This window comes from Geotrypetes seraphini, chromosome 18 (genome assembly GCF_902459505.1).
Source record: "Geotrypetes seraphini chromosome 18, aGeoSer1.1, whole genome shotgun sequence".
In the NCBI taxonomy this organism is placed as follows: domain Eukaryota; kingdom Metazoa; phylum Chordata; class Amphibia; order Gymnophiona; family Dermophiidae; genus Geotrypetes; species Geotrypetes seraphini.
The window spans coordinates 40,205,786-40,228,650 of NC_047101.1; the positions used below are offsets into that span (position 1 = coordinate 40,205,786).

Here is a 22,865-nt window from a genome sequence, read left to right on the forward strand (position 1 = left end):
CTTAATAAAATCTTCTAGCTGGGTTGGATCTAAAAACACATATTTATCACTTCCATACGAAATAAGGCATTTACATGGAAATTTTAAGAAGAAAGTGGCTCCCACTGCCAAAGCCTTAGGCTTTAGCTGAAGGAATTACTTCCTTTTGAACTGAGTATGTCTCGAGACATCCGGAAAAATTGTCGCTTGTTGGCCACAAAACAGATCTTGTTTTGTTTTTTTTTTTAATATAATTTCAAAATAGCCACTAACAGAGTTGTCAGTTTACTAATTATGTCTTTAGAGGATTCGAGGAACTGTAATACATTCAAACTATCAGGTGAAACTAATTGGTCCATACTACCTTCTTCTACTATCTCCTTAGAAACTCTTGGAATGTAATAGAGGTTATCAACTTCAAAAGTATCCACATTAGCATAATGTAATATATCCCTCAAATACATTTTCAAGAGTTCTATTGGAGAAAGGTAATGTGTAATAGGAAAATTTAGAAGACAATGGTTTTAAGCCCTAATAAAATTCTCCAGTTTCGCTAATTTAGCATGTATTATCATACCATCTTTAATATTAGAGGCAGCATTAACTTGATCTAATTTTTCCAACTTTTTTGCTGTTTCTTCAAATTTAACTTCATGCTCATTAATTTTAACAGTAATATTAGATGAAAATTGACATAAGTTTGACACGGTTTTTTGTAAGGATGACTCTATTCTGTTAAAACTAACCATACATAGTTTAGAGTGATTACTTTATCCTTAGGTTGAACATCAGGGTTTGTCCCCATAGACATGGGAACGGGAATCAACCCTTTAGTTCCCCCCAAAGATTGCCCTAAAACCTCCAGTCCAGATATTGTAGTTAATTGTAAGGGTGAGACTGCTCCCTCGGACTGAAGGGAAGAGTCTACTGTTCCAACAGAATATAGTGGTTGAGGAGGTGGTGATGGTTCTCAGGAGGATATTGAAGCAGCTTGAATATCTAAAGTTACATGCTCTCCCACTTGTGGCAAAACAGGGGCCACAAGGTGACGATCCATCGGACCCATCATCAAAGTAGATGGAGTTACTTTGGCCTTCCTCTTGCCCATAGTAGAAGGATTCGATATAGCTGCTCCCTGCTCCTCTTGGGCTCTGAAGGGGCTCAAAAAGGGCAAATCATGCCCCTTTAGCCACGCCCCTTCAGCTCTCGACCTGAGCTCATGACCATGGGCCATGTACCGCAGCCATCCAGAGGTTTTGAAAAGGCTGACAAGGACCCTCTCAGCTGGCTGGGGCAGTTTGCTACGGGACTGCCTGTCCCAGTGGAGCAGTGCTGCAAAACACTGGCGGCCCCATCAATTTCTTTACAAAGTGTTTAAAATAGAAGGACATATAGAAGTTGTAATGCAACATTCTATTTGCTAACATTGAGTTTTGGTAGATAAAGTGACCAAATTTGTCCATTGTACAGCCTTCATGCCCCAGTGGAGCAGAGGCATAAACTCTGATACTGGAAGACTTCTTGAGGGTCAACTCTACCAAGAGCAATTGTGGTCAAACCCCAGGCAAGAAATAATTCTGTAAAGAGAATCAATTTTTCTTGTAGCTGCAGTGACTGAAAGATGATTCTCCTAGTTTCAAAAAAGGGCCTTCTTAATCAGATTGTGTAATAGTAACTTTAGAAGCTCCTTAGGCAGTTATAGTCTAAGATATCTAGAAGCTCTGCTCTATGCTCAGTGCCTGCTTCTAGCTTGACAGGCAGGGCCTTTACCAACTGTATGCAAGGTGATGCATCTAGGAAGGAAAAACAAAGAACACGAGTATAAGATGTTGGGGGTGACATTAGCAAAATGCGAACAAGAAAAGGATTTGGGGGTACTGATTGACAGTACCCTAAAGCCATCGGTACAATGTGCGACGGCGGCAAAGAAGGCAAACAGGATGTTAGGCATAATTAAGAAGGGGATCACGAGTAGATCGGAAGATGTCATAATGCCACTTTATAGAACAATGGTCAGACCGCACTTAGAATATTGTGTCCAACACTGGTCTCCATACCTCAAGAGGGATATAACTCTGTTGGAGAAAGTGCAGAGGCGAGCCACGAAACTTGTCAAAGAAATGGAGCATTTGAGCTACAAAGAACGACTCAGGAAACTGGGATTGTTTACCCTCGAAAAGAGAAGACTGAGAGGGGATTTGATAGAGACTTTTAAAATATTAAAAGGATTTGATATAATAGACCAAGAAGCAGCATTGCTAACATTTTCTGATGTGACACGGACAAGAGGTTATAGCCTGAAACTGAGCAGCAGCAGGTTCAGGACAAATGTCAGGAAGTTCTGTTTCAGGCAGCGAGTGGTGGGTGCTTGGAATGCACTCCCGGAGGAGGTTGTGGCGGAGACTACTGTACTGGGATTCAAGCACAGGTTGGATGCACACCTTCTTGCATATCATATTGAAGGATACGGTAAAGTCGGGTCTCCAGAAAGGAATACCTAAATGGGCCGCCGCGTGTGCGGAGCACCGGACTAGATGGACCTCGGTCTGATCCGGTGAAGGCATTTCTTATGTTCTTATAATGTATTTTGTAAGAGACAGTTCTTCAGGAGACTTCCTTCGTGGGAGAGGCGATGGATCTTATGGTATACCATATTATTTTAGTGCCGATAAAGTAGGCTCGCACTCGGAGTCAGTATGGTGTTGTGAGAGATCAGAGTCCTCCGTAGGCACTCCAGGTGATTCTCTATAGGAAAAAGTTTGCCGAGAATGGTGGGATTGACGAGATGATTGTCTTCGATGCCTCCAGTACTGATTACATTACATTGATGCCTTCTATCCCACCAATACCTATCAGTTCTAGGCAGTTTACAACAAGAAATTAGCCTGGGAGATTACAAGGTTGATAGCTATAGTATGTGTAGGGATCGGGGAAGGGTCGATATGGTTTGATTAGATCATTTGACAAATTTCTTGAAGACAATGAAGAGGAATGATGAAATGGTCTCTTCTGGCCAGAAACATGAGAACGATGCGAGATTGATCAATGGTTGTTAACGTATCTATATGTATGCTGGAGGGCACAGAAATATTTGGTCGATATATGCCGTCTTGAACCGTACACTCAGCCATTTGTGGGGATCTGAATATACCAACCATAAAGCAAATGAGATTGCATACGACCAGAGTAGGTTCTTTTTCTTGTATTGGTCCCGATACTTGGAAAAACATTCTGTTATACAATAGAGAGATTTGAATACTTTTTAAAAACTATTAAAGCGATATCTATTTTGCAAAATGAAATATGTGTTGAGCACATATCTTTTAGTTTGGTGCTAGATGTACTTATGGGGAGGGTTTTGTAATTGTTATCTATGGATGTTTGTATCTAATATGTGTGTACTTTTGTGACCCACTTTGATAAAGGTGGGCTATAAGTGAATAAACTATAAACACTACCATTAGAGGTAAGCAACTTTGTTTTCTCCGGCAACAAACAAAATTAATCTGTCAAGCAACAAGTAGGGAAAGCATGCAGAGCATTTTTCATGGAATACTTTCTAAACCCTCTGCAAGTTTTTTTTGAAGGAGGAGCGGAGGAGAGGAGAGTTAGTGAATGTGTATCTGTGCATGGGTACTTGCGTAGTGTGCACGCACACACCTTTTAGATCAAGAGAGGAGGTGAGAGGGAAGGCAATTTGAAAGATTCACTGAATTAAGGAACTATTTTTCAACCAGTGTGGCACAGAAGTTTGAAGAGGTCATTTATTACCATTATATAGGGGGGGGGCATATTTTGAGGGTAGGCAGAACCCAGGGATGGTCTTAGGCAGGGGTAGCCACACAGGGCCTCATGATCCCAAGGGCCCTGTGTCTGGGATGTCCAGGGCTTAATTTGGGCCAGAATCTTTCTGGCTCCAAAAGTGGTATCAATGCCACAGTTTTCTCCCTTCACCTTGCTGCCTCGCTTCCTCCTCCCTTCCTCCCCCCCCCATCCTCCTAGATTGGCTTCTCTCCCTCCTGCCTTTTCCCAGCCAGTGATACAGAATCTCCTCTTTCTTACGAGCGCATCCACCACCCTCTCAGTAAAGAATAATTTCCTTACATTGCTCTTGAGTCTACCACCCCTCAACCTCAAATTATGCCCTCTGGTTTTACCATTTTCCTTTCTCTGAAAAAGATTTTGTTCTACATTAATACCTTTCAAGTATTTGAACGTCTGAATCGTATCTCCCCTGACCCTCCTTTTCTCTAAGGTATTCCTATTCAGGGCTTTCAGTCTCTCCTCATACGTCTTTTGGTTCAAACCTCCTATCATTTTGACACCCTCCTCTGGACTGCTTCAAGCCTTTTTGTGTCCTTCGCCAGATACGGTCTCCAAAACTGAACACAATACTCCAAATGGGGCCTCACCAACGACCTGTACAGGGGCATCAACTACTGGTTACGCCTCTCTTTATACCGCCCAGCATCCTTCTGGCAGCAGCCACCGCCTTGTTGCACTGTTTTTTCGCCTTTAGATCTTCATACACTATCACCCCAAGGTCCCTCTCCCCATCTGTGGATATCAGCCTCTCACCTCCCAGCAAATACGGCTCCTTCCGATTACTCTGCATTTCTTTGCATTGAATTTTAGTTGCATTGAATTTTAGTTGTCAGATATTAGACCATTCCTCTTAACATTTGTAGATCCTTTTTCATGTTTTCCACCACCTCCTCGGTGTCTACTCTGTTACAAATCTTGGTATCATCAGCAAAAAGGCAAACCTTTCCTTCTAACCCTTCAGCAATGTTACTTACAAACATATTGAACAGAATCGGCCCCAGCACCAAACCCTGAGGGACTCCACTACTCACCTTTCCTTCCTCCGAAGTGACTTCAATTAACCACTACCCTCTGGCATCTGTCCGTCAACCAGTTTCTAATCCAGTTCTCCACCTTGGGTCCACCTTTAAGTTTGTTCAAGAGTCTCCTATGAGGAACCGTGTCAAAGGCTTTGCTGAAATCTAAGTAAATTACCTCTAGCATATGTCCTCGATCCAGCTCTCTGATCACCCAATCAAAAAAATTCAATCAGACTCATTTGACAAGATTTACCTTTAGTAAAGCCATGTTGCCTCAGATCCTGTAACCCATTAGATTCTAGGAAATTCACTATCCTTTCTTTCAGCAACACTTCCATTATTTTCCAAAAACCAAAGTGAGGCTTACCGGCCTGTAGTTTCCCACTTTAAAATCATAAGTGTTCGAGGCTTGTGCAGTTAAGGCAGAGCTTACAGGAATGGAGCACGGACAGAGACAAAACTCGTGGGGACGGGACAGGGAAACTGAGTTCCTGTGGGGACAGAGAAAAATTTTGTCCCCGTGTCATTCTCTATACCAGTGGTATCTCATGGATTTTGTCTACTATGTATTCAGAAATGTGTCTTCCAGTTCTGCCATGAAAAGGTTTGCATATTGTGTGCCATCCTGATACCCATAGCAATGCCCTTGATTTGTACATAGATGATATTGTTAAAGCAGAAATAATTGTGAGTTAGAATGAATTTGATTAATGCTGTAATAGCTTCTGGTGAGTACTGGTGTTCCAGGGTAGATTTTAGGAATTTTTCACTTGCTGCAATTCCATCTGATTGGCAAATGTTGCTGTATAGTGATTCAATATCTATTGTGACTAGAAACATATCTTATTCACTTTAATAATAGCAGAATTTACAATGTTGCTGCAGCTTAGGCAAGTTTCAAGTCTGAGGGATTCTCCATTTCTCAACATTGCATTATACTTTCTTCTTTTCTCAACATGTACCGTGCATGTGGTTGCTTTTTGATTGTATGATCTTGTCACAACTGGATGCGTTTCCAGTGTTTTTCCATTGTATATGTAGATACTACTGGCTCATGTGTATTGTTTTGCATTTTATTTTGCAAATAAAGAGATATTAGAAGAAAAAGAAGCAGCTATCATTGAGGCAGGTCCAAGCAAAGATCATCAAAGCAGCTTTAAAGCACGATAGCAGGGAGAGCCAGAATTGCCAAATTGCCTCAGAAGATCCTGATCATTGCACTACAAACTATGTTCTACATAATGTCTTAAGAGCACACCAGTGTATACAAACAACTGGGTCCATGGAGTCCCCACTCCCCAAATGTTGAAGAACACACCTCTATTCACCAGCAACTACAAGGCCTGAGAGAAGTCATTTTAAGCGCACTGTATCATGGATGCTAATCACCACTAAAGTGATTTACATTTTTGCATGTATATGTCTGCACAATTGGCTCATACTCCAGGTACACACATCATCGAAGATACTTCACCTCAGTCATACCTCCAGTTTTCTACAGTATAGGGACAGGTCTGGGAAGTTGTCGTCAACAAGGATGTCAGCCATATAAGCCCCTATTCAAGCCAAATGCACATGAGCAATCTTATCCTACATTACTGTTCCAGGTCGTTAAAGTAAAGAACTAGTAATGACACAGGTCTCATTCCAGCTGCTTGCAAATGCTTCCTGCCATTAAAACTGAAGCATTAGAGAGATCTGAGCTGAAACTTGAAACATGGGGCTTGACAAGTTTAATGGCCAGCCTAAAGAACTAAAAAGCATAAAAAGCTGATCTGAAGAATGTTATTGCAAATCTGAATTTTATACCAAAGGAAGAGAAAATTTGATATTAAAATGGCTATGGACTGATCTGCAAAACATGTGCAAAGATAAAAATCTTCACACAGGCATAATTCCTTCCAAGTGACTAGCAAAGATGTTTTAAAGGATCAAAATAACTATGCATAGGTAGAAAGGATAGAAAACTTCAAAAATTTCAAGAGACAACTGGAAACTGCACAAATTGGAATACCTACTCCTAGAGTCAGAGATAGCCAAAGGCAATGCATATCTCCCAGAGCTCTGCTGGACATCTCAAAGTATAAAGCCCATCATGAAGAAGCAGCCATATAACTTAAGGGAGAAATGATCCTCATATAGGGCAAGGTATAAAGATGTCTTCCATCCTTTTCTACTCTTCTCAAAAGTTCATTTGAGATCTGACAACAGGAGAAATTATCCCAGCTTCTCATATGAGCATATGCAGAAATTAATGTAAACAAAAATATGATTTGTGAAACTTTTTTCTATGTCAAAAGGAATTTCTTTGTTCAAACCTAAAGACAGCCTCTGTTGGCTTATTGGTTGACAATCAGGAGAGGTGCAAATTTCACGCCAGATGGGACTCCATCACACATATGCCTTCTGAGACAAAAATGTATGATTAAATTAATAAATAATAATATTGGACTGGTAATATATGTGCGATTGCCATTATTCCTAAGCACCTAAGCGCGAGATTGGCGCAGTGCATGCGCTAATAAATCTCTACCCTGCCTTTGAACCATTTCCACAAGAAAGTCAAGTGTCAAAACTGGTACTTTGCAGGTGGTGGTACCAAGATTGGGATTTTCAGTGCACATCTAGAACAATCCAGAAACTTCAACACTAAAGATCCTCAAGAGATGATGCTCTTCTTCAGCAGAGTCATCACTAAGGAATTATTCCTTGTGCCTCACGAAGATTTACACATTTTACTGAATGCTGTCCATCTTTAAATAGACACACCATTTGCTGGCACAAGTACATATTGCCCATTCATCTGGACTGCTCTGGAGGGACAATAGAAACAATGAAAATGACAGCAGATAAAGGCCACATGACCCATCCAGTCTGCTCATCCACATAGAAAAATGCAGTAAAAATAGGGACCATGAAGACTGGATGGTTGGGGAGGGTGAAATCTCCATGGAAAGAGGAGAAGAAAGGTAAACTAAAGAAAGGCAAAAAAAACAATGTCAGAAACAAATATGGGAAAAAGTGAATAAAGGAAGACAAAACAGCAAGTTAAGAGATCAGATGGAAGAAAGGAGAACCAAACTTTGGCACCAACATGATTATAAAAATAAAATCACCATACAACAAAGTGAGCAAGGGACATCGACGCCTCTTTGAAAGCTCATGGTTTGAAAAATAATAAAGCATGTAGAAAAACTAAGGTTATTTCAATTTAGTGACTGGAATGTGTCAATTCTGGAACTGCTATCATTCTGTACACTGCACAAGAGGAAATATATTTCTTTCCATTTCTCTGGTGAACTGCATGCAGTATACCTTCAAATATCTACAGTACCTGAATGCAAAACACCTAGCGCTAAAACTGAAAAAAAGGCATGAGCTAAATCCCAAACCCCTTCTCTTTCTTCCCTCAATCAAGTGCAACATTTCTCTCCCTACTACTATTATTTCTAGAGAAGTTACCAGATGTACACAGCACTGCACATAGTCATGAAGGAGACAGTCGTGCTCGAATAAGTTCGCAATCTAATCAATCAAGACAAACATGATGGGTACCTATTTCTCTCTTTTCTCCTCCAGATTGCCGCTTGTAATCTTTGGGTTGCCAGCAGTGTCAGTCAGCTGAATACGCTTTCCCTCTACTTCAACTTCCTGTCTTGCGGAAGAAAAATTCCAGGGCCACCAAAGGCAGTGTGTTCAGCTGACTGATGTTGCCAGTAGCTCAAAGACTACAGGCTGAGCTATGGGGAAGGGACAAAAGCACCCACGTAGGCAAGGTAATCATGTTAATATTGATTCATTTTATTAATCGGAGTTAAAGATTTAGTGTGTTAATCGTATTAATGCACTAAATCTGCAGCCCTAATAATTACTTCCTGAAAATCTCTGTTTTTTTTCATATTGAATGAAATTGTGTGGTGGCTGTGTTATTCCACTTTTTAAGGTAATATTTAGAAATAAAACAAAGGAAATACCTTTATTGGACTAACAATGCATTTTATATTGCTTTTGAAGGAAACTCCTTCAGATCAGAAATTCTTTCATACTGAAAACAGAGTATAGTGTGGAAAATAGTGGAATACTCCTATTTATTGCCTTTTGAATTGTATTTTAGACAACAGAATGAGAAAAATGTATACACGTGTGTGATTTTATATATCTATATACATGCACGCACACACAAATACTTGTTTTCTTGTTTAAATTTACGTCCATTCATAATTTTTAACCTATAATACCAAGCCCTGTTTTCTCATTAGTGTGACAGTACAGTTAATCGATTTGCCTTACCTGGCCTCATAGTCATTCCGGATAAGTAGAAAATGCTGGAGAATAGATAGGAAGAATGCTTCTGCCTTGGAATCTTTAACTGTATTTAGTAGTATTTGGAAGATCTCGCTGAAATCAGTGAGGAAGTAGTTAAAGAAAAAGCTCATCGTTGACAATGCTTCAAAGTCAGATTATATATACCGTATTTGCCGGCGTATAAGACGACTGGGCGTATAAGACGACCCCCCAACTTTTACAGTTAAAATATAGAGTTTGTTATATACTCGCCATATAAGACTACCCCTTCTTCCACACACCTTCTGCACAACAAATAAAACTTAAAAGAACATCAGAATTTATTTCAACAATTTTAATTAATTCACTAAAGCTGAATAGAACAATAAACCCATGGGAGCTGCCATGCTATTTGTTTTCTAAACTGTTAACCAAACTGAAACTGTCAATGATAGAAGGAAGATAACACATAGAGGGAGAGAGCAAGTGCCGGGCAAGTCCCTAGCAAGTTTGCTGGCATGACAGTTTCCCTTTAAAAGCCTTCAAAAGCCTCCTGTTCGCCCCCGCAACTTCCTTAAGGGCTAGACTCCACACACGGCCGCATGTGCGAGAGACGTAGTAAAGAGAAAAGGGGTGGGGCCAGAGCGCCGCTGCTTCCCGCTGCGCAGGATGAAGGAGATGGCACCCTTGTCACACTGATGTCCCGCCATGGCCCCGCTGATGTCCCGGCAGGTTTACTAGTACCGTAAGCACCGTAAGGAGGTAAGGAAGGAGATGTTAGGGCATGTAAAGTAAGGGCATGTAAACAGTAGAGAGTTGCGCGGGGACAGAAATCCCACCCGTCCCCACCCGTCCCCGCCAAAGTCCCACCCGTCCCCACCCGTCCCCGTGAGGAATCCCACCCGTCCCCACCCGTCCCCGTGAGGATTCCCTCCGTCCCCACCCGTCCCCGCGAGGAATCCCCTCCGTCCCCACCCGTCCCCGCGAGGAATCCCCTCCGTCCCCGCCCGTCCCTATAAACTTCAGAAATAGTTATTTCATTTAATTATGCTACTGAATTAAAGGCTCTGGTAGAAACCCATTTACAAATAAGCAAAAAGACTTTATTAATTTGAAAATATTAATTGGGAAGAATACATACTTTGCAAATGGGTTTCTACCAGAGCCTCTAATGTTTATAAATTTTTATCAACACAACTAATATACTACTTTATCCTGAAGCAAAATAAAAAAAAAGAAATATAATTCTTTTCCTACCTTTGTTGCCTGGTTTCTGCTTTCCTCATGTTCTCATTCAATTCCTTCCATCCACTGTCTCTCTTCCTTCTGCATCTTCCATTTGCTCTGTTACTGTGCCTCTCCCTTTCTTCCCCCTTCCAAATTGGTCTGGCACCCATCTTCTTCTCTCCGCTCCCCCCATAGTCTGGCATCTGTCTTCTTCCCTGCCAGCGTCTTCTCCCTACTCTCTCTTCCCCATTTCCTTTCAGCGTCCTTCTCCCCCCATCTTCCCCATGTCCTGTCAGCGTCCTTCTCCCCCCTCTGTCTTCCACATGTGCTTTCAGTGTCCTTCTCCCCCCTCTGCTTCCCCATGTCCTTTCAGCGTCCTTCTCCCTCTCTGTCTTCCCCATGGCCTTTCAGCGTCCTTCTCCACCCCTTTGTATTCCCCATGTGCTTTCAGCATCCTTCTCCCCCCTCTGTCTTCCACAAGTGCTTTCAGAGTCCTCCCCCCCCGCCCTTCCCATGGCCTTTCAGCGTCCTTCTCCACCCCTTTGTATTTCCCATGTGCTTTCAGCGTCCTTCTCCCTCCTCTGTCTTCAAGTGCTTTCAGAGTCCTTCCCCCCCTCCCGTCTTCCCCATGGCCTTTCAGCGTCCTTCTCCCCACTCCTTCTCTACCGCCCCGGGTGCAGCACAGCCGTCCAGGTCCCCTTACTTTTGTGGCACTTCCCCGACCGACTGACAACAGCCCCGGTCCGACAAACCTCCCTGCCCTTAACTGCGAATCTAAATTACCTTATTACAGCTGCTGTAAGAAGATAATTTAGATTCGCGGCTACAGGGCAGGGAGGATTGTCGGACCGGGGCTGTTGTCGGTCGGGGAAGTGCCACAAAAGTAAGGGGACCTGGCCGGCTGTGCTGCAACCGGGGCGGGGTGTGGCGGGGCGGACCGCCCCCTCCCTTGGTAGCCACTCGAACCGCGAGGCTACTCTCCTTCTTACCTGCACTGCCTGCAGCACAGAGCCAAACGGAAGTCTTCCCGACTTCAGCGCTGACGTCGGAAGGAGGGAGGGCTTTGTGTAAGCCCTCCCTCCCCTCCGACGTCAGCGCTGACGTCGGGAAGACTTCCGTTCGGCTCTGTGCTGCAAGCAGAGAAGGTAGGGAGAAGAGCCGCGCGACTGAGTACATCCAGCCCCGCAGGAACCCCGCGACCCTCGGAGGCGTCCCCACGGGATCCCCGCGACCCTAGGGGGCGTCCCCACGGGATCCCCGCGACCCAAAGGGGGAACCCGCGGGATGCCTGTCGTCCCCGTGCAGCTCTCTAGTAAACAGTACCCGGCGTATAAGACGACCCTCGACTTTGGGGAGGATTTTAAGGTACTGAAAAGTCGTCTTATACGCCGGCAAATACGGTATATATATATATATATGTGTGTGTGTGTGTGTATGTATGTGTATACTCATATATATACACACACACATACATACATACATACATACACACACACATATTAATTCTTCTAGTCACAGAAGAATTACAATGAGGATAAACCCTGAGCCCATTCTTTCTACTTTATTACTGAATGAGCTGATGACAAATAACCAAAAGGAGACTGGGGCCCAGGTGCACTAAAGCCTACATACTACACATGAATATCTGCCCCATTAGAAAAAAAAGCACTCCTCCCCTTGTCAATGACAGCCCTCCCTGACAAAATGGCACAGTGAAAATGGCAGGAGGAATGCCTACTTCCTCCTGCCATGTCGCCTTCCTCCCCCCACTCAGCATGAGAAAAATGGCATGAGGGATGCCCACTCCCTCCTGCCATGGTGACCCCCCCACCCCACGTGAAAGAAAATTAGCAGAAGAGAAGCCTACTCCCTCCTGCCAATGAAGCCCCCTCCACCCAAACCATTCCCTCCCCTCCCCACCAAAAAGGCAGGAGGGAAGCCCACCGATCCAAAATGGTAGGCCTTCCCTCCTGGGTGCATCATGTGAAGCACGGGGAGGAGCCCAAGGCCCTGACTGGCTCAGATGCATAAGGTCCCTCCCAGTACGTCGGGGAAGACAGTTATCGTCGGGGAGGGGGGAGGAGGCTTTTTTCTTTTAATGGGGCAGATATTGTGTGTGCAACTTGCAATGCATCTGTGCCCATTAAAAGATAAGAAAAAAGGTTTCCTGCCCCAAACAGCTGAATGGCAGGAGGCTGCTTTCAGGGCTTCCCCTGCCTCTCAGCTATTCGGGTTTTCCTTACCAGCTCTGCCCTTATGGAGAGTCGCTCTCACAGCTATCAGTCATATGGGAGGGCCGAGCCAAAGTAGTTTAGTTTTGGACTCGTTCAGTTTCATTTGGACAGTATGGGCCCAAGATTGAAGGTTCGTTATACAGGAGGATATGTTCTCCGAGAGGTTGGTAAGGTTTGGGTCGGTCTCGAGGAGGACTAGGATGTCATCAGCATAAGTGTAAATTGTTTCTAGGGGGGATAGATGGAGGAGTTTAAGGGAGGACATATAGATGTTGAAAAGAATGGGAAAGAAGTGAGCCTTGCGGGACTCCACAAATTGGTTTCCAGGGGGCGGATGAGGTACCATTCATGTTGACTGTGTAAGAACGAGAATGTAGGAATTTTGAGAACCAGTCTAGGACTGTGGAGTTGATGCCTATCTCAGAAAGTTGGTGGACTAGGATATCATGATGAACAATGTCAAAAGCAGAGGAAAGGTCGAATTGTAGGAGGATGTCGAACTTATTTCGAGAGTGAAGTAGTTGAACCTTTGAGATTAAGGAGGTCAGTAGGGATTCGGTGCTGAAGTTGGGATGAAAGCCATATTGGTAAGGTAGGAGAATAGAGAATCTCTCTAAATATGAGAGTTGGGTAGATATGATGGACTCTAGCATCTTGGTTAGTAAAGGGATATTTGCTATTGGGCAATAGCTGGATGGTGTGGAAGGGTCTAGGTCAGATTCAGAAGCCACAGGGTAAAGCCTAGACACAGCTTTAGTTAGCCAGAAAGAACTCTTGGGGGTATCCCACTGCTCTGCAATCAGGCCTGTGAACTCTGGAAGCACCGGAAAAAAAAGAGGTCAGAGCATTAGAGCGGCTCATGACCGAACACTGCGATGTAGAGGGCTGAGATTCCAAATTGAGCTCTTTCATAGCATCTGTGATGAGATGGTGTATAGAAACAGATTTGAAGAGCCTGTGGATGGAAGGCTTCTCACCCAAATCCGGCCTCTCAGATATCATGCTGAATTGATCCGTTGAGGGAGTTCGCATCATCCAGGATGGAAGCAGTGTCAAGAAACAGGACAGGCATAGTATCTGTGTACAAGCTAAGGCAATCCAGATCTGCGGTAGCCATCATAGAGGAGCCCCATGGAGGGACATTTAGCAATGTAGCAACCTGCTTTGCTGCAGGACACACACTCACCTGCCAAGTCCAAAGAGCTGGATCCATGGAATGCACTCTCCACAAGAGATGAACAAATTCTGGAGAAAATGCACACTCTGGGGCAGAAGCCCAGTTTCACTGAGCTGTTGGCGCAGTTTGGAAGGAATCCCCCAACTCTGAGCACAGGCACTTGGCGCAATCATTCAAAATGGGCATTTGGTGAGATTTTCGACTCAGATCCTGAACCCGTGCCAGTTCCTCAGCCTCAAGGATCTAGAGGTGATGTCCTCCACCAGCGTGCTGTGGCACATGGTACATGGACACTCCAGCATCACCAATCCAGCACAATCCAAACATGTAGTCAACAGATTAGGGGCTAAGAAGTCCATCCCTACTGGTTAAACAAAATCGAAGGGTTTTGAGCAGAACTTAAGCTTTGAAGAAAAGAAAGATCGATAAAATTCCAAGATGGCTTCTGCAGGAGAATTTGCACCAAAAACGACAAAAATAAGGAAATTTCAAATGTAAAAATTTGGGGTCTGGGGAGGAGGGAGACTTGAACCCTACCCTCAGAAACCCTTAAATCAGTTTTGCAGACCACCCCCGAATCTCCCATAGGAAATAATGGAGGTGTACTCATAGGGCTCCTTTTATGAAGGTGTGCTAGCGTTTTTAGTGCATGCATTGGAAAAACTACTGCCTGCTCAAGAGGAGGCGATAACGGCTAGCAAGCGCTATTCCGCGCGTGAAGGCCCTAACATGCCTTCAGTAAAAGGAGCCCATAATCACTGAAATGCCTTGCCTGTCAGCTATTTTCACTGCAGCTGAATGGAGGAAAAGGATTTTCTGCCTCAGAAAATCTCCAAAAACACCAAACAGGGGTGGGAAACGAGGCCTGCATGCCTTGATACCCTGAAGGTTGTTACTCAGGATGCACCCAGCCTGCATTTAAACCTCTGCCAGAAGGCAAGCTAACTCCCAGGGAATGGACCCCAAGCCCAAACAGAGTGGCACACAGCAGGCTGGCTCCATAAACCTGGAAACAAGAGGATGAGAAGCCAGAGATTTATTGTTGACCAGAACATGGAAAGCACTGATAGCACTAAGGTGAACTCTGACTGAAGTGGTTTTAAGACCTGAATTGGATAAGTGAAGAAGGTAATCCAACACTGAAGATATGGAGGAGGATGAACATAAGAACATAAGAAGTTGCCTCCGCTGAGTCAGACCAGAGGTCCATCCTTCCCAGCGGTCCGCTCTTGCGGCGGCCCATCAAGCCTAATTGCCTGAACAGTGTCCCTGACTAATTTTGTAACTGCCTCTAATCCTCTAATCCTATCCCTATTACCTACCTCTACTCCTATCTGTACCCCTCAATCCCTTTGTCCTCCAGGTACCTGTCCAGACCCTCTTTGAAGCCCTGTAGCGTGCTCCTGCTTATCACATCCTCCAGTAGCGCATTCCATGTATCCACCACCCTCTGAGTGAAAAAGAACTTCCTGGCGTTTGTTCTAAACCTTTCCCTTTTCAATTTCTCTGAGTGCCCCCTTGTACTTGTGTTTCCCCGTAATTTGAAAAATCTGTCCCTGTCTTGATGATGAAGAGTACACATGTTGAAAATCGTGTCCACTTCTGTTGGTACCATTGCTGTGTAGAAGGTTTTCTGGATGCATCCAAAATGACTCTGACAGGATCAGAAAGATCAGCATCTGCTGAGGTCATCTCAAGAGATAGCAACCTGTCAGGTGCAATAACTGTAGATTGGGATGTAAAAGAGACCCTTGACTCTGCATGAGAAGAGCTAGAAAGATCCGCAGGGGTACTGGATCCTTAATATTGAGCTGAACTAGAAGCCACCGAAGGGCTATCAGGATCATGGTGGCCAACTCTGCTTGAGATGACTACCATCTTGAGAATGAGAGGAATTGGTGGAAATGCATAATGGAATATGCATAAAGGAATTTGTCAGTCCAATCCAGGAGAAAAGCAGTCGCGAAGTTTCTCAAAATTTAAAATGACAGTACACTTTTTAAACTGTCCATACCGGGCTCCGTGGATGACGTCACCACATGTGAGAATATGCTATCTGCTTGTCCTAGGATAAGCATATTTACCAATGCAGAGAGGTTAGAGAAAAGAGCTCTCTTTGGGGGAAGGAAAGTTTCTTATGTCTAACTTGGTGAAACAGGGTAAAAAGATAGGTAAAAGATAAACTAGGCAGATAGAAGCAGTAAGTTTGTGCGCTAAAAGAGAATGAATGAAGTCTGTAACCCGCCGAAACGGGGAGAGAAAAAATAGCGGTCGCTGCGGGGACAGGGACAAGGCCATTCACCACCCCGTGGAGTTGTGAATGGTCTTGTCTCTGCAGTGAGGCAATCACGGATCGCGTGGTCCAGTAGCCCCCACCCTTGATCGCAGCATTCCGCCATCTCCCTCCGGCCACCTCACCTTAGATGCCGAGTTTGCTGACTTTCTTTTTCGCCCAGCTGCATGCTTTCAAAAAGCCGCTCATGCACAGCTGTTCCAGTTGTTCAATCTTCTCCTCTCCTGCAACTTCCTGTTTCTAGTTGCGTCAGAGGAGAAGATTGAACAACTGGAGCAGCCACGCGTGCGCGGCTTTTTGAAAGCGTGCGGCTGGGCGAAAAAGAAAGTCGGCAAACTCGGCATCTAAGGTGAGGTGGAAGGAGATGACGGAACGCTGCAATCGGGCAGGAGGGGGCTGTTGGACCCAGCTCACACTAGGAAGGAGGGAGCGAAAGGGAAAGAGATTCTGGGCCAAGGGGATAAAGAGGGAGAGAAAGAAACCCACAGCAGGAAAGAAAGGGGAGGACAGGCAGGTAAGCCAGATGCTGGAAGCAGGGGGGTGGGGAGAAAGAGGGAAAGAAGCTAGATAGGGTTGAAGAGAAGAGACACATTGGTGTGGAAGAGGAAGAGAGAGGAAATCTGGACACAGGAAGGTAACAAAACAGGGGAAATTATGTGCATGGGGCATGGGGACAGAGACATAAAGGGGACATACATGCCATGGGGTTGGTATATGGACATGTGGGGGGCAATGCCAGATACATAGGGGAGATATTAGAAATGGGGAAAATAGGAACACAGAAGCGAGATGGTTTGTGGGGATGGGATGGGGACCGAGCTCGCAGGCTCCAGCAGCTTGCACAAATTACATTGTAACGCACCACGAAGGTAAGAGGGAGGGAGATAGATAGTTAGTCCGCGCGAGGGGAGCTGAAGGGTAGTAGAAAGGAACAGATAGTGAAAGAGGGAGGGAAGAGTGGTGGTGGAAAGGAATAGAACAGACATTGAAGGAGGGTGGAGAGGAACAGATGCTGAAGGGAAATGTGGAAGACAAAGTGGGGAGTAGACGCTGGAAGGGAAGAAGACAGATGCCAGACTATGGGGGAGCGGAGGGAAGAAGATGGGTGTCAGACCAAATGGGGGGGGGGGTGAAGGGAGAGGCGCAGTAACAGAACAAATGGAAGACACAGAGAGAAGACACACAGTGGATGGAAGAAATTGAATGAGAAGATGAGGAAAGCACAAACCAGACAACGAAGGTCTAAAAAAAAATTTCTATTTCTATTCTTTTTTTTTTTGCTTTAGGATAAAGCAGTATATTAGTTGTGTTGATAAAAATTTATAAACAAAGCCCTGCCAGCTGAACATCTCTTTCTCTAGTTCAGCAGCCAGGACTTTGATTTATAAGGAAGGAATAAGCTAAATATTGCAGTACTGAGGCTTGTATGGATCCTGTGGGGACGGGGATGGGGTGGTGAATGGGATGGCAATGACGGTGACAGGGCAGTGAAGGGAATGGCAGTGACGGTGACAGGGCGGTGAAGGGAATGGCGAGGACGGGGCGGTGAAGGGGACGGTAGGCCGGGGATGAGGCAGTGACGGGGACAGATATTTTCCCCGTGTCATTCTCTAGTCTATATAAACTTTAGGGATTTTTTTAAATGCTTGGAAACAGAGCTGGAAGGGCTCTGAAGATTATGGAACAGCTCACAGATTAATGTGAAGCAGTCTTAGATGAGATCTTGTCCATCTTTTTAAATGCTTGGAAACAGAGATGGCAGGGGCCAATTGATATTATATATTTGGATTTTCAAAAGGAATTTGACAAAAGTTCCTCTTGAAAGACTTCTGAGGAAATTAGAAAGTCATGGGCTATGAAGTAATGTCCTATTATGGATTAAGAACTGGTTAAAAAGACAGAACAGAGTATGGTTATATGATCAATATTCTCAATGGAGAAGAGTAAATAGTAAGATTCCCCAGGGGTTTATGCTGGAACTGCTGATTTTTAACATATTTATCAATGATCTAGAAATAACTAGCAAAATTAATTAAATTTGCTGATGACACAAAGATGTTCAAAGATTGTGAAAAATTGCAAGACCTTGAGAGATTAGGAATCAAAATGGCAGACATTTAATTTAAGTACGTGCAAAGTGATGCATGTGGGAAAGAAGACCGCTGCTGTTCAATGTATTTATTAATGACCTAGAAACAGGGATGAAGTGTGAAGTTATAAAATTTGCGGATGACACCAAACTCTGTAGCAGGGTTAGGACAGTAGAGGAATGCGAAGAATTACAAAGGGATCTGAACAAGCTGGAGGAGTGGGCAAATAAATGGCAGATGAGCTTCAATGTGGAGATATGCAAGGCCATGCATGTAGGGAAGAAGCTACATAATGGGAGGGTTGGTACTAGGGGAAAGTAACCTTGAAAAGGACTTGGGAGTGCTGGTGGACACGACAATGAAGCCAACAGCACAATGCGCAGCGGCCTCAAGGAAAGCAAACAGAATGTTGGGTATCATCAAGAAGGATATTACAACCAGAACGAAGGAAGTTATCATGCCGCTGTATCGAGCGATGGTGCGCCCGCATCTGGAGTACTGTGTCCAGTACTGGTCGCCGTACCTGAAGAAGGATATGGCGAAATTTCAAACCATTCTTCAGATATGTTAAAGGGAAACAGCCAGCTAGGGAGGAGGTGGGACTGCTGGATGATGGAGACAGGAAGGGGGTAGTGAAGGAGGAGAAAGAAGTCGCGGAAAGACTTAACATGTTCTTTTCGTCTGTATTTACGAACAAAGACACAACCAACATAACGGAACCTGAGCAATTCTTCAATGGAAATCAAGCAGAAAAATTAACATCCATGGAAGTGAGCCTTGAAGATGTGCGCAGGCAGATAGAAAAACTAAAAACTGACAAATCCTCAGGTCCGGACGGAATCCATCCAAGGGTTCTGAAGGAATTAAAGGAGGAGATAGCGGAACTACTGCAGCAAGTTTGCAACCTATCCCTGAAAACAGGTGTGATACCAGAGGATTGGAAGATAGCCAACGTCATGCCCATCTTTAAAAAGGGATCAAGAGGTGACCCGGGAAACTACAGACCGGTGAGTCTGACCTCGGTTCCGGGGAAAATGGCGAAAGCGCTGATAAAAGAAAACATCGATGAACATTTGGAAAGAAACGAACTTCTGATACCAAGCCAACATGGTTTCTGCAGGGGGAGATCGTGCTTAACTAACTTATTGCACTTCTTCGAAGGAATCAACAAACGGATGGACAAAGGAGACCCCCATAGACATCGTATACCTAGATTTCCAAAAAGCCTTTGACAAGGTGCCTCACAAGCGTCTACTCCGGAAAATAAAGAACCATGGGGTGGACGGAGATGTACATAGATGGATCAGAAACTGGTTGGCGGGTAGGAAACGGAGGGTAGGGGTGAAGGGCCACTACTCGGACTGGAAGAGGGTCACAAGTGTTGTTCGGCAGGGCTCGGTGCTTGGGCCACTACTATTTAATATATTCATAAATGATCTAGAAATAGGGACGACGTGTGAGATAATAAAATTTGCAGACGACACCAAACTATTCAGTGGAGCTCGGACTAAAGAGGACTGTGAAGAATTGCAAAGGGACCTGAACAAACTAGGGGAATGGGCGACAAGATGGCAGATGAAGTTCAACGTTGAGAAATGTAAAGTACTGCATGTGGGAAGCAGAAACCTGAGGTACAACTATACGATGGGAGGGATGTTATTGAGAGTACCCAGGAAAGGGACTTAGGGGTAATGGTGGACATGACAATGAAGCCGATGGCACAGTGTGCAGCGGCCGCTAAGAAAACAAATAGAATGCTAGGTATAATCAAGAAGGGTATCACAACCAGGACGAAAGAAGTTATCCTGCCGTTGTATCGGGCGATGGTGCGCCCGCATCTGGAATACTGCGTCCAATATTGGTCGCCGTACCTTAAGAAGGATATGGCGATACTCGAGAGGGTTCAGAGGAGAGCGACACGTCTGATAAAAGGGATGGAAAAACTTCCATACGCTGAGAGATTGGAGAAACTGGGTCTCTTTTCCCTGGAGAAGAGGAGACTTAGAGGGGATATGATAGAGACTTATAAGATCATGAAGGGCATAGAGAAAGTAGAAAAGGAAAGGTTCTTCAAACTGTCAAATAATAAAAGAACAAGAGGGCATCTGGAAAAGTTGAAAGGGGACAGATTCAAAACAAATGCTAGGAAGTTCTTCTTTACCCAACGTGTGGTGGACAGCTGGAATGCGCTTCCAGAGAATGTAATAGGGCAGAGTACGGTACTGGGATTTAAGAAAGGATTGGACAGTTTCCTGCTGGAAAAGAGGATAGAGGGGTATAAATAGAGGATTTCTGCACAGGTCCTGGACCTGTTGGGCCACCGCGTGAGCGGATTGCTGGGCATGATGGACCTCAGGTCTGACCCAGCAGAGGCACTGCTTATGTTCTTATGTTCTTATGATACTTGAGAGGGTCCAGAGAAGAGCTACACTTATGATAAAGGGTATTGATAACCTTTCATACACAGACAGGCTAGAGAGACTGGGGCTCTTCTCCCTGGAGAAGCGGAGACTCAGAGGGGACATGATAGAGACATATAAGATCATGAAGGGCATTGAGAATGTGGAGAGGGAAAGATTCTTCAGTCTGTGGGGAACTACAAGAACAAGAGGGCACTTGGAGAAACTAAAGGGGGACAGGTTTAGAACCAATGCCAGGAAGTACTTCTTCACTCAGAGGGTGGTGGATACCTGGAATGCGCTTCCGGAGAGAGTGATAGGACAGAATATCTTACAGGGATTCAAAGAGAAATTGGATAATTTCTTGAAAGAAAAAGTTATTGAGGGATATATGTAGGGAAGATATAGGATAAAGCACAGTTACTTACCGTAACAGGTGTTATCCAGGGACAGCAGGCAGATATTCTTGACTGATGGGTGACGGCACCGACGGAGCCCCGGTACGGACAATTTTAGAGTGATTGCACTCTAAGAACTTGGAAAGTTCTGGCATGCCGCACCGCGCACGCGCGAGTGCCTTCCCGCCCGACAGAGGCGCGCGGTCCCCAGTTATGATAAGCCAGCTAAGAAGCCAACCCGGGGAGGTGGGTGGGACGCAAGAATATCTGCCTGCTGTCCCTGGATAACACCTGTTACGGTAAGTAACTGTGCTTTATCCCAGGACAAGCAGGCAGCATATTCTTGACTGATGGGTGACCTCCAAGCTAACAAAAAGAGGGATGGAGGGAAGGTTGGCCATTAGGAAAACAAATTTTGCAAAACAGATTGGCCGAAGTGTCCATCCCGTCTGGAGAATGCATCCAGACAATAATGAGATGTAAAAGTATGAACTGAGGACCAAGTAGCAGCCTTGCAGATTTCCTCAATAGGAGTGGAACGGAGGAAAACTACAGATGCTGCCATTGCTCGGACTCTATGGGCCGTGACAGAACCTTCCAGTGTCAGTCCGGTCTGAGCATAACAGAATGAAATGCACGCTGCCAGCCAATTAGACAACGTACATTTCGAAACAGGACGTCCCAATTTATTTGGATCAAAGGACAGAAAAAGTTGGGGAACTGATCTGTGGGGTTTCGTACGCTCTAGATAGAAAGCTAGAGCCCTTTTACAATCCAAAGTATGCAGAGCTTGTTCCCCAGAATGAGAATGAGGTTTTGGAAAGAAAACAGGTAGAACAATGGATTGGTTGAGATGGAATTCAGAGACAACCTTAGGGAGAAACTTTGGATGTGTACGCAGAACCACCTTGTCATGGTGAAAGACCGTAAAAGGTGGATCTGCAACCAGTGCATGAAGCTCACTGACTCTCCTGGCAGAGGTAAGAGCAATAAGGAAAAGTACCTTCCAAGTGAGAAACTTGAAAGGAGCGGTAGCCAAAGGTTCAAATGGAGACTTCATTAAGGCGGAAAGAACCACATTGAGATCCCAGATAACGGGAGGGGCTTTAAGAGGTGGTTTCACATTGAAAAGACCCCGCATGAACCTGGACACTAGGGGATGAGCTGAGAGAAGTTTTCCATGGACCGGCTCATGAAAAGCAGCAATGGCACTGAGGTGGACTCTGATGGAAGAAGACTTAAGGCCAGAGTCAGACAAAGAAAGCAAATAATCCAACAACGTCTCCACTGCCAGGGAAGTGGGATCAAGATGATGAAGAAGACACCAGGAAGAAAATCTCGTCCACTTCTGATGGTAACATTGCAGAGTGGCTGGTTTCCTGGAGGCATCAATAATAGAACGAACAGGCTGAGACAAGAGTATCATGAGAGGTCAGCCCGAGAGATACCAAGCTGTCAGGTGCAGAGACTGGAGGTTGGGATGTAGAAGGGTCTCCTGATGCTGTGTAAGCAGAGAAGGAAACAGAGGAAGAAGAAAAGGTTCCCTGGAACTGAGTTGAAGTAGAAGGGAGAACCAATGTTGTCTGGGCCACCTCGGAGCTATCAGAATCATGGTGGCTCGTTCCCTCTTGAGCTTGAATAAGGTTCTCAACATGAGAGGCAGAGGAGGGAAAGCGTACAGGAACAGATTGGACCAGTCGAGGAGAAATGCATCCGCTGCCAGACGGTGAGGCGAGTAGAGTCTGGAGCAGAATAGGGGCAGCTGGTGATTGTGAGGAGCTGCAAAGAGGTCTATCTGAGGAGTGCCCCACTGAGCGAAGATGGACTGTAGAGTTACAGGATCGAGTGTCCACTCGTGAGGCTGGAGAATTCTGCTGAGCTTGACCGCTAAGGAATTCTTTTCTCCCTGAATGTAAATCGCTTTCAGGAATAGATGATGA

General features: G+C 44.8%; 1 protein-coding gene across 2 annotated transcripts in view; it reads right to left on the bottom strand.

Annotated features, from left to right (window-relative positions):
* Positions 1-22,865, bottom strand: part of DIAPH1 (diaphanous related formin 1) — a 393,428-nt gene that overhangs the window by 209,127 nt on the left and 161,436 nt on the right. For both annotated transcript variants that reach the window (XM_033926973.1, XM_033926972.1), the window contains one exon: positions 9,114-9,230. In XM_033926973.1, the coding sequence (XP_033782864.1) occupies positions 9,114-9,230 (117 nt within the window). The remainder of the gene's footprint in view (positions 1-9,113; positions 9,231-22,865) is intronic.